The sequence below is a fragment of the Cotesia typhae genome, unplaced genomic scaffold, assembly GCF_013202065.1.
Source record: "Cotesia typhae breed Kobodo isofemale line unplaced genomic scaffold, CoteBio_Ctyphae scaffold_13, whole genome shotgun sequence".
NCBI lineage: Eukaryota > Metazoa > Arthropoda > Insecta > Hymenoptera > Braconidae > Cotesia > Cotesia typhae.
The window spans coordinates 15,417,547-15,430,044 of NW_027423774.1; the positions used below are offsets into that span (position 1 = coordinate 15,417,547).

Consider the following 12,498-nt stretch of genomic DNA (forward strand, 5'->3'; position numbering starts at 1 on the left):
CTTATTAAATTTGCAGCTTTGTGAAGCTATATTTTGACAATTAAGATTTTTTATTGTTAACACCCACCCCCGCGATCTTTATTGGAGGTGATTCGGTGTAAAATCGGTTCATAGATCATTTTTGTATCACATGTAGATGACTCCTATTAAATTTGGAGTCTATAGGAGCTATAGCGTGGAAATTAAAAATTTTGATTGTTAATACCCACCCCCGCAATCTTCTGTGAGGTGAGATATCGTAAAATTTGTTTATAGATTATATCTACATCTCTTACAGAAGATTTCTGCCAAATTTGGAGTCGATAGAAGCTATAGTTTAAAAACGGGAATTTTTCATTGTTAACGCCCCCGCAAACCCCTTTGGGAGAGGAATTTCTTAAAATCCGTTCTTAGCTGACTTCTACATGGCAAAACTAATATTTCTACCAAATTTCAAGTCTCTAGGTCTTATAGTTCCAGAGATATCATGATGAGTCAATTTATCTATAGAACAGCTCCTATATATATATATATATATATATATATATATATATATATATATATATATATATATATATATATATATATATATATATATATATATAAATTTGTATGATCTTAATTAATTTTGCTTAATAATTGATACCTCATATTTGAAGAACTTATCATCAAGGAAAGGTAAAAAAAATAATGTAACATACAATTGAAATATACGAAAAATTTATTTACATAAAAACTTTAAAATGTTACCTATTTAACTGTTGCGCCGTTTTGTTTCGAAATACCCAATTAATAAAATTTAAATTGCAAAAAATAAAAAAACAATAGTATTGTCACAATTATTAAAACTAACTCAATAAATTCAATAATGAATCTATATAGCTATTTAATAAAATTATACTTGGATGTAAATGGCTTTTTGTGTAGATTTATTTTTCGCAAAAAGATAAATGAAAGCGCAAAAAAAAATTACAATTTACGGAGAATTTTATTCATCCATAAGATGCACGGTTGGTGTAATCATCTTTTTAAATGTGTTAAATATTTGACGTTAATATATTCTTTTTTCTTTTTTGTTAGAATAAATCATTTAATTTTTTTATGCATAAATATCATTTATATTAATCAATTGGATTCATTTAATAATAATTTTCTTTCATAATACCATTCATTACAATATTTACATAAACATACATACAACTTGAAAAGATCAAACATTAATCATTCAATAATAAAAATATGTCGTTTGTTATTATTATAATTATAATAATTATTTCTCATTACTAATTTCATTTTCGTTAATCATTTCATGACTGCCAATTGTATTAACTTTGAGTTCCAATTATTAAGAGCAATATTTTTCTTCATTTCTTTAGTAAAATAAAATAAAATAAAATATTTATAATTTCCTCATTATTTTATAATAATTCAAGTCAATTATATAAATGAAATTTAAATGGTTTAATTATGTTACTAATTAATTATTATTTCTGATTATTAGTATATAAATCATTTTATATAATATACATAATTAAGCTCGTAAATGAATATCAGAAATAAACACATCAAATGTGATGAAAAAAATAACTTAAATTAACCCGTAACATCCAACCGTGGTCAACTAATATTTGCTAATATTACGAATTAGCGGCAACAAATTTATCTAATTGAAAAGCTATCTACTTGAAAAAAAAAAGCCTGATATATTTACAGGCATTCATCATTATTTAAATACAAAATTTTATTTTTTTTTATTATTATTATTTCATTATTTTTAGTATTTTGTTTCATAATTTTTTTTTTGTTTACAATAATAATTGTTATCAAAATTTGTATTGGCTATAAAATTGGGGATGTCAGCTTGCAATAAGGCTCAAAAAGTTACACTTGGTTCTTGCATATTTTACCATAAATAAAAAATAATAATTATAAATATCATTTATTATATATACTACTACCTTTATTTTTAGATATGACTTCATATGAAATTGTTTCTTTGTCTTTGTATATTATTTTTGACTTTCAGCTTTTTAAAAAACAAGAAAAAAAATATTTCTCTAAAAAATTTTAATTTTTTTTTTCACGCTAAAGCAATTACATGCTAAAGAATTGTTAGTCAATTTTATTTAAATTCTATTTTTCTGCTCTTCTACCAACAACTCATTTAACATGCGTAAAAAATTCAATCACGCAATTTCATAGTAATTGTACCACAATAAAATAAAAATGTCAGTATAGTATATATTTGTTTATAATTAAAAATTTTTTAAATCCCTATTTAATCATTCATTTATATGACAATAATTAAACATAATCTTAATGGCTTATACAATACGTAATAAATGTGTTTATAATTAATTATTATTAATAATATAATTATTATTACTTTTCGTGTATATCATTATCAAAAAATGGCATTAACGAGATCTCAGTTATGAAAAAATCGTGCAAAAATTCAAATTATTAATTTTATAAACGCGACACGACGTACAAAATAAAATAATAAAAATTGAGAAAGTTTATTGAATTACATATAACATCTATGTTCATCGCGTTTATATCAATAAAAAACTTACGTACGTTTTATTTTGAAACTATACATTAATTATGATAATTATGTTTCTCCAATTGCTAAGTTAAACTTTATTGAGAAAATGTCTTATATAAAGCACCGTGAATAAAAAACATACAAATAAAACAACGCCTTGGACACTTAAAAAATATTCAAAAAAGTAACAGACCCAATATTTGTGCATTCCAGTTGCTAACATATATTTTTCATATTTTATTGCGGACGCTTGTTACTTTGCAATTTTATTTATTTTTTTATTCTTCTATTATTAATCAATTATTGTTATTGATATTAATTGCACGTACGTATATTTCGTATAATCTCGTGTATATGTGTATAAATCGTTTTATAAATTCACGAATATGTTTGTATATAGTTGCACATTTATTCAAAATGAATAATTAATATAAATCAATCGCAGTGTACTAGTATAATATAAAGCGAGCTTAAAATTTATATCACATCCTTAGTGTGTGCAGCAGTATTTCCTACGTCTACTTATATGTATACAATTTATTTTTTTTTTTTGACTTTTTTTATAAATTTTTTTTACAATACAAATTTGTGTTTCTTCTATACTACGATGATATATCCGTTGCTTAATTTATGTTTCAGCCGAAAATTATTGCGCAGTCTGTCGTTGTGTTTTGTTGCATAATTGATCAAAAAAACAGGCATACAATCATTTGATATTGATAGATTTAATAATTTATTTATTTATTTGCATCAATAGTAACCAGTACTAAATGATGATGAATAATTAAATAAAATATAATGGGCGATAAAGTCAGTATTATTTGCAGCCATGCAAAAGTATTCAGCTCATATTAATTGTAGTAGCTGTTTAATTGGCGAAATAATAATGAAATTAATAATTATAATAATAATAATAATAATAATGACAATAACAACAATATTAATCGTAGTAGCAGCAACAGCCATAAATAGCAAGTACATAGTTACATTAATGATGAAAAATCTAAAAGATTAATCAGTGTTTCCACCAACCGCAGAAACAAGAGTACCACCGCCGCCTCTCGTGATGAGGCTTAATTATCTGCTATTGTCAGTGCATTGCTCGTGTTGTTAGATGAGTCGTCTCCGCTCTTTTTGGTGGTGGTGGTGGTGGCCGTCGTTTACTAGCTATAACATTAGCAATATTCATACTTATATTTTCATCAGCAAATCTCACTGTTGATTGTCGTCCTGGGCTTGAGGCGTACTCAACAGGAGCAGTTGGATCATTTGTGTATACATTCTCGTATAAATTATCAGCACCATAATGCTCTTGTACCCAATTAGAGACATTTGTTTCTCTGTAGTCTGCAATAGCCGGAGGCGGATCACGGAAACCAAGTACTTCGTGGGGAGTAGTTGTTGAATCTAGCTTACACTTTTGCGCAACTTGCCATTTTTTTCTCATAACTCTCTGAAGATCTTTTAGAAAATCACCGGGTGGCGCTTGGTCAGAAGCTGCCAATTTTTTTGGTGAAGTCAGCCGGGTGCTATCGGATCTTCTCGGTGGCATTGGCTTTCTTTGCGGCAAAGCTGGACTTCCTGGCTCTTGTTGTGGTGGCAAATTGAATGAAATTTTCTTACCAGTTCCAGTCTTTGATTTAGGTGAGGTTGGAGGCTCTAGGATGGTTACTCGTCTCTGTGGTTGTGGACTAGCGGTAGCTTTCAGTTCAGCAAGGTACGGTGGAGTAGCGTAGTGACCGGAATTTTGCTTTAAAGCACTTCTTCGGATGGTATCCATGTTCGGATTAGGCCTGATTACTGGCCCACACTGCTGAGCAGCTGGATAAGTTCCGTAAATTTGATTTGAATTGTAGTTTTGTCGCTGAAGGCTGTTTTGTTGTTGTTGTTGTTGTGGTTGTTGTTGCTGTTGTAGCTGCTGCTGCTGTTGTAATTGTAATTGCAGTTGTTGTTGTTGTTGTTGTTGTTGTTGTTGTTGTTGTTGTTGTTGTTGTTGTTGTTGTTGTTGTTGTTGTTGTTGTTGTTGTTGTTGTTGTTGTTGTTGTTGTTGTTGTTGTTGCTGCTGCTGCTGTTGTTGAGCTCCATAAGCTGGAGGTGGTACAAACGGTGGTGGTATTGCAAAATTCGGTGAACTTGGCATGAACGTCGGTGTGCTGGCATTGGATCCAGAATAAAAATCGTTTTGAATCGAATAGCCATTATTTTGTAGAGAAAGATTACAGTTTTGATTTGGTGTCATGTTATTGTTATCATTAATCATTCCGTAAATTTGATTACCGTTGTTGCGTGTTGGTGTGTGAGTTGGTGTGCATTCCGGTGACAATGAATTTGTTGGGGTTGTCTGTTTATTAGGCCTGGCACGTCGAATGGTACCGGTTTCGCCAACAAGCGGACTTGGCGGTGGTGGCAATGAGACTAGGCTTAAAGATGATCCAGAAAAATCAGTACTGTCACAAATTGGTAACTCACCAGGAGCTGGTGGTGGTGGTAATGAATCTAAGGACAGATTTGACCGGAACATTTCTGGTGGAGGAGGTGGCAGAGGCTCGCCGTCAGACTCTATTTCTTCAGTAAGTCTTGGGGGTGATGGCGGAGGCGGTAGAGAGGTAATCGAGTCCATCATACACTCTGGTATTGGACTAGTGGGAGTTTTAGGTTCTTGACTGTCTGTTCTGGAGAAATTCATGGGACTGACTCTTTCGCGAACTGGAGTGCCAGGAGGAATGGGACTGACGGGTGTGGCATTTCCAGATCTGTGATGTCTTTTTAAAGTACCAGACCCATCAGAATCAGTGCCGCTTCTTCTGCGACTGTGTCTCCGTGTCAGTGTACCGGATCCTGAACTTGTGGGACTTGGACAAGAGTCTGGTTCGTCACGGACAGTTTCGCCTACTTCTTTTAGCTGTCTGGTAATGGAAGTTAATGGCAACTTTGGGTTCATTGAGGGCTTGCGTTTTATTGTACCTGTTGGGAACTCGCCGCATTCAAAGGCGACCTCGCAACTGCTCGGTGCTCCATCTGACAAGCATCCACTAGAGCTGGAGCTACTGGCACGGCTGAGTCTACCGTCATTTGTATAACTCTGTCGTTGATCGGAATTGTAACTCTGCCGCTGACTATCGTACTGCCGGGAGTTGTCGGTCCCATTGTGCCTGTTAATTTCCGTAAATTGTCTGGCATTATCGTTGGTGGTATTGTACTGCATCTGGTTGGTTGGTGGTACGGCAATTGAACTGACAGAGCAGGATCTAGCGTGCGCAAGAATATCCAAGTCTTCTTGTGCGAGTTCATCTACCAGCGTCCTGTAGTTTTCCATCAGCTGTCGCCCGTATTTGGCCACTCTAACACCAACCATCCATCGCTCCAACGCGGCATTATCCTCTGCGCAGAGAAACTTTATGTACTTTGTTGATTTTGGCTGCTGAAGTCGTGGATGTTTAACGGCAAAACAAAAATCTGTTGGTGCTTTGTATTTTTTCTTCCATCCCACGCCGTAGTACACTTGGTTGACGTCTAATGTCGCTAAACACACAAGATCCCTAGCAGTTTTCGCCTTTTCTTTAGGCCAGTAGTAAAGACCGGAAGCACGTAGAATAAAGTGGTACTTCTTCCAGCCTTTTTTACCGTCTGACTTCAAGTACAGTGGACCCTCGACCTAAACAACAAAAAGAAATCAAATGAAACGTTATTTCTATTACGAGTCATTCTGCCAACTCGTCAGCTTAAAATCTTTTTTGGCGTTAAGCCCGGATGTTGACGTGACAAAAAATATTGAAAAGAAATGATAAAAAAAATAATAATAATAATAAAAAAAAAAGAAAAAATATATATGTATGTATTTGGTATTACACTTGTAATTACCTCGGGTACTCCAACATTGCTGCTAGAAAAGAACTCCTCAAGCAAGATGTTCCTCGAATGGTCGTCGTACTCGCCTGTATTTCTGTCTGATTGACCAAGTAGGTACTTCTCGGGCGATAGAAAAAGTTGAGTTTTGTCTGGTCTCTCGACAAACAACAATTTATTCTTCGAGTCTCTTGTCCACAACAGTAGATTTTCTACCAGCAATTCATGATCCTCGTATACCCTCTCTGCAAATAGCATTAAAATGAAATTTTTTTTTTTTTTGACTCTAAACAAAAGGTAAAGTAGCACTGATAAATTATGCTAAACTTGAATAAAAGTTTACCCATAAAAAGCTCAGGCAGATGCTCAACGACAGCCCACTTTGGATCCATCGCAACGTGGTTCTTATCTGCTAATAATCTACAAACATGAGCGACACTCATTCCTTCGTCGACAAGAAGACTTTTTCCGCTTCCATCCAATGTAAAAGCTTTGATAAAAAGTTTTTGAACACTGGCTTCCCGCATTTTCTCCAGTGCTAGCCGGATTTTTTCAGCTTTCGCTCTACTTGCTGCATCTAAAAAATTAAAAAAAAAAAAATTACAATTTTGATCATAAAAATTGCTTTTAATATTGTTACAATTTTTCAATCAAGTAAATTTACCCATTAACTGATGTGATTGCTGTTGGGGTGCCGTGTGCATGGCGGTCTGAGGTGGCTTGTGTCCTGAACCACTGCTGCTTGCTGAGCTCTCGCTTGACAACATCGACACCGTGTCCGAGAAGGCACTATCATTATCGGGACTATCAGTGCGCATACCTTTAAAGCAATAAAATAAAATAATAAATAAAAAATAGAGCAAAAAAAAAGTGATGGTAATGATAATGAGATGGATCATTAACAAGTGCAATGAATTGAAAACTCTACAATAGCAATTATTAAATAAATTTCAAGCAAAATAAATAAAAGTGACTATGCTGCATTATAAATAATAAATACAAATACAATAATACCTCCATCAGTTTTTCCAATGTCATTGTTGTCTCCAGTGTTGATTCTTCCACTGTTAGGTCTTCCAGTTCGTTGCGTATCTGGCGCCGGAGTAGAAGCAATGTCCCCATCACATCGTCTCTCCAACGCGCATAGTTCCCCGAGGATCGCGTCCAAGTCGACATCTTGGGAGTCTGTAAAGCAAACAATATTGCTGTTAGACATCACGTAATTTAGACGCGAGTTGAATTTCATTTATATAATATAATCTAATACAATAATATTATCAAACAAGCAAGTACACTGACACTGATCGTGATGAGTAAGAAATAAAATAAAATACAGTGTAATTAATACCGACGATTTATCACTGATGATGAAAAGTTTGTTAAAGAATTTATGACACATGTAGTTAAACCAGTTTTACATTAATGAGTTGGGCATTTCTTCCATGGGCTTATAGAATGAACTAGAAATACTACACATAATTATTGGCTTGCTGCCGCAAACTCGTATAACATAAAATACCAGATCTTTTTCTCTCTTTTTTTAAATATATATCACTCATATTCACTCTCGTTCTTATTGCAAGTCTACTGTTGCTTAAATGAAATAATTATTTTGTTAATTTATTATCATTCGTATTCATATGGAGCGTGTATAAATTGATGATCTCTATAGATGATATCTATTACACGTTATCAAATTAATTTCCTCATTTCAAGCTATAGCTACAGCCGTGAGTAAACAGTTTTGCATTAACGGGCTGTTGAATCAATAAATTATATTTTCACGTAACGTTGTTTTATGCCTTAGTTTTGTTATCACTATTATTACGTTTTGTAATATTTTCTAACTGAATATATTCTAAGATTTTTTTACAATTTTAAGGTAAAAAAAAATATCAATAATCGGATATTCTATAGAAATTTATTGAATAGATGGAACGTGTTGTGTATACAACAGATATCGTAGTCGCTTCAGTCGGTACGTTAATTAACGAAATTTACTTTCAAACAGTATTTATTTGACGGCGTTAAGCTATTTTTTTCTCCGAAACTAATATATTTTTATGATACACGACAGCAAAATTAATTTACCGTGTTTTAATGAAAGTTGAAGAGAAATTTAAAATGAATGAGCAAATTGAATGAAAATAGATGAAAGTAAATTCGAACTTTGATGTCGATTGCGTTTGAATGATGATTTTCTCTGATGCAAAAATATAAATGGATTCGTACATAGACATAGTAGTATAGAGCATGTGTAATTTTGTTACATACAATGCGATGATATGATACAATTTTTCAGTCGATAATGTTTTAATGTCAGTGTTCTATCGCCAAATATTTGGAGTAGAATAGAGGATCTAATGGGAGTGAAATGACAAAGAAGGAGAGATTGAAATTTATTACTGGACATAGCACGTTTAACACGAGTTGCAAAATGAGCTGGAAGTGAAGGCGTTTAATTTCATTGAGTTTGCAAACGTGCTCTGGGCATTCGGGTTTAACTGACTAGTGTATAAGTAGAGCGTGGGTTTAAACTTATAACGCTTCCACTTTACTACACATATCAAACATGTAATTGGCATAATATCCGAAGATAAAGTCTTTTCTGGGTGTATTTTAGAGTAAAGTTGATATGAGGCTATCCACTCTTCATACTTCATACATCCATCTATTTCAGCTCACTGAATTATCATCAATCATAATTTATGAGGATAAAAGTTGATGACTCAAAACTATGCAGATTAAATTAAATCATATAGTATTATAATATAAACTATTGATAAAATTTATTCTCTGGAATATAATAATAAAATTAATACCTAATATCATACACATATTATACTCCAGACCCACACAGTAAAAATTTTTTCGTCATTGTGTTGAGTGTTAAAATTTGTGTGTAAGCAGAAAAAAAAATTTACTTGAATTAAGTAAATAATTTTGAAGAACTTCATCTTCTTGGTTTGAGTAGAAAAATTCTTAAACTAAGAAAATTTTCTTGGTTTAATTAAATTTTTCTTGATTCAAGAATTTTTCGTCTTGATTCAAGACAATGAAACTTTTCAAAATTATTTTCTTGGTTCAAGAATTTTTCACTTGATTCAAGTTAATTTTTTTTTCTGTGTAGAATATTACACTCTAGTATGTAGAATTTAACATTTTCATGTGTTGATTTAATGATTGAATCCACTAAAATGTCAAATTCTACACACTAGAGTGTAATATTCTACACACAAATTTTAACACTCTACACAATGACGAAAAATTTTTTACCGTGCAAAAAGTCAGCTATTTTTTCTTTCTAGAGATATTTCAAAATATTGTACACAGAAAAAATTGTTTATTTGAACCAAAAAAAACTTAAGTTGTTTTAAAGCGAGAAGGAATTTTATTGAGAAAAATTTTTTTTCGAAATTTTGAATTGTTAAATTAAAATAGTTAAAAGTCGTACATTTTTAAATAACATTTAATGCTCCATAAAAAGTCCGATTCATTTCTACATCATGAAAAACAATTATCTTCTTTTTTTTTTAATAATTTCATTGTAAATTTAGAATTTTTCAATTCAACAAATTATTATTCAGATAAAAACAATCCATAATTCGAAAGAAATTGAATTTTTTACAAAAAAAAAGTCTCTACATTTTTTGATATAATTCTTCCTCAAATATTATTCAACTAGAAAATTTATTACAGGTTCAATTTTAAAGTTGAATAATATTTGAAGAAGTAAATTTATAAAAAAATGTAGAGAGACTTTTTGTAGAGTGTAAAATTTTGTTCAACACCGTTTTTAGCTTTTTTTTTTTTTTTTTTTTTTTTTTTTTTTTTTTTTCAATTTTTTTCAATGGATTAATACGAGTTAAATAATATTTACAGAATATGTTAGGAACAAAAAAGGAATCAATTTTTTTCTACCCAGTTTAATATTTGTATTATAAATTAATGCAATTATTTTTCCTATTTAATAATATCACTCTTTTTGATCTTAATAAATACTTATATTAAGCATATCCGCGACAATACGATGACGATTTCCAGTTGGAATGCGAGATAACTCGAGAGAATGGTTAGCGGTGATGTGACAACAGAGAAATGTCAGTGGCATTTATATTAAGTTAAACTATTGTAATCAGGTGAATGTTTAATTTTTTTCAATTAGTTAACAACTCCTTTTTAAATCCATTAATCTAAATAATTATTCATTTATCGGTTTACTTTATAATTTAATAAACTTTGTTGCCGGTATAAGACGGTTATTAATAGAAAACATCAATTTAAAAATAAATTTTCAGTGTTTACCGCTATGTATGACAAATAGACGGTATAATTAAGTAGAGGGAGCAGTTTACATTATTAGTGTAGCTCGATTCTTTTAAATGAAAATTCAAGAATAACATAAAAAAAGTTTGGTTTGTATTCTCCAGACGTTCTTCGACTGGCAGTAGGCTATCGTGAGTCACCATAGGTTGTCTGATGTATGGTTATAACGCGTTTCTGTTCTACAATTACGTCGACGACTCCTAGTGACAAGGAACAAGTAAATGTTTTACTTTTGCTATACTTGAGTGTAATATAAGCAAGGCCTATATATAAATGTAAATCTGCATGGGTTTTACCCACAAGATTACACGTTTTAATATATCTAACTCCAACTAACAGAAGAAGATATTAGCTAAAGAAGTCGTCAGCTTAAATTTTATTTTTTTTATCTTTTATTTTTTTACGATCTTATTTATATTTTAGTACTACAGTCAAATAAAACAATAATGATAAAAATCTAATCAATGTGATGTATACCTATGGGCTTAACAGAATAATAGCCAAGTATACTCTCGTTACCAAAGTAACCAAGCATTTTCGAGTGATTGATTCGTATTAAAGCTGGTTTGCACTACCCAACTGCTGCACTAATAAATCAAATACAATACCAACAGCCAACTCTTGTTGATCAGTGGTATAAAGTACCATCGAAAGCTATAGATACCATTAAACTCGTGATCAAAGCATCCAAGTGTAAGACTTTTATCCCAACATCCGTATTCGCCTCGTATCTCTTGATATTGATATTAATTTTATTTTATTTCATGTATCTTCACACCTTACACTTCACGTCATAGTAGTAATAATGTTTCACCTATTTTCTTCTCACAAACTTCAATCACACGAATTAAAATCTTATCATATCAATCTCTACGTACACATGTATGTACAAAAAAAAAAAAAAAAAAAAAAAAACAGAAAAAAAGCAAACAAACGTACTTGCGTCAATTTGATAAAAATAATTGTTTTTTCTTTTTTTACATATAAAACAAATACTGAATTTGATTATTTTTTTAAGGAGGAACTGAGTGAGGCGCGATGTTAGTGGCGCGTGCGATCAAACTCGACTAAAGGCCTAAAAGGTAAGAGTCCCCCGGCTTCTCAACTCGTGTTTTCCATGCGCCTTCATATGTATGTATGTTTATATATTATGGACACTCATGTGTGTACGGCTCATCAGTGAACGCGTTCTATACGGCTCTATAGTTAAATTGCACTTATGTTTAAGTGAATGTCTTAAACTAACATATTCAAGAATTGTTTTTGCTTAAGTTCTTACGGTACACAAATTTCCATACAAATTGAATTTTATTTTAACTAACGTGATTGTGAACTCTAAAAGTCATATAATATCGGTGAGTTTAGATTTTAATAACTATACTAATAATTAAATTCTACACAGAAAAAAAAAATTTCTTGATCCAAGAAAATTATACACAGAAAGAAAAAAAAGTCTTGAATCAAGCGTAAATTTTCTTAAATCAAGAAAATCTTAAGGAAGACTGAAAATTTCTTGAATGAAGTTAAAATTTTTTGAACAAAGTTGAATTTTTTTAAGCCAAGAAAATTTTTTTTTGTTCCAAAATAACTTCAGTCTTCCTTATAATTTTCTTAGTTCAAGAAAATTTTTTTTTCTGTGTAAGGAAGACTGAAGTTATTTTGGAACAAGAAGAAATTTTCTTGGCTTACAAAAATTTAACTTCGTTCAAAAAATTTTAACTTCATTCAAGAAATTTTCAGTCTTCCTTAAGATTTTCTTGATTTAAGAAAATTTACGCTTGACTCAAGACTTTTTTTTC

General features: G+C 31.2%; 1 protein-coding gene across 7 annotated transcripts in view; it reads right to left on the minus strand.

Moving 5' to 3' along the window:
- Positions 1-682: 682 nt before the first annotated feature.
- The window catches only part of LOC141534238 (uncharacterized), a 144,443-nt gene continuing 132,627 nt past the window's right edge, over positions 683-12,498 (minus strand). For 4 of the 7 annotated variants that reach the window (XM_074253461.1, XM_074253460.1, XM_074253458.1 and 1 more), the window contains 5 exons: positions 7,388-7,558; positions 7,038-7,193; positions 6,717-6,950; positions 6,389-6,618; positions 683-6,182 (listed from right to left, as the gene is read on the minus strand). In XM_074253461.1, coding sequence (XP_074109562.1) covers positions 3,618-6,182; positions 6,389-6,618; positions 6,717-6,950; positions 7,038-7,193; positions 7,388-7,558 — 3,356 coding nt within the window. In that variant the 3' untranslated portion in view covers positions 683-3,617. Of the gene's footprint in view, positions 6,183-6,388; positions 6,619-6,716; positions 6,951-7,037; positions 7,194-7,387; positions 7,559-11,176; positions 11,772-12,498 lie in introns of those variants that run through there. The other 3 variants (XM_074253464.1, XM_074253463.1, XM_074253462.1) reach the window with 3 other exon arrangements.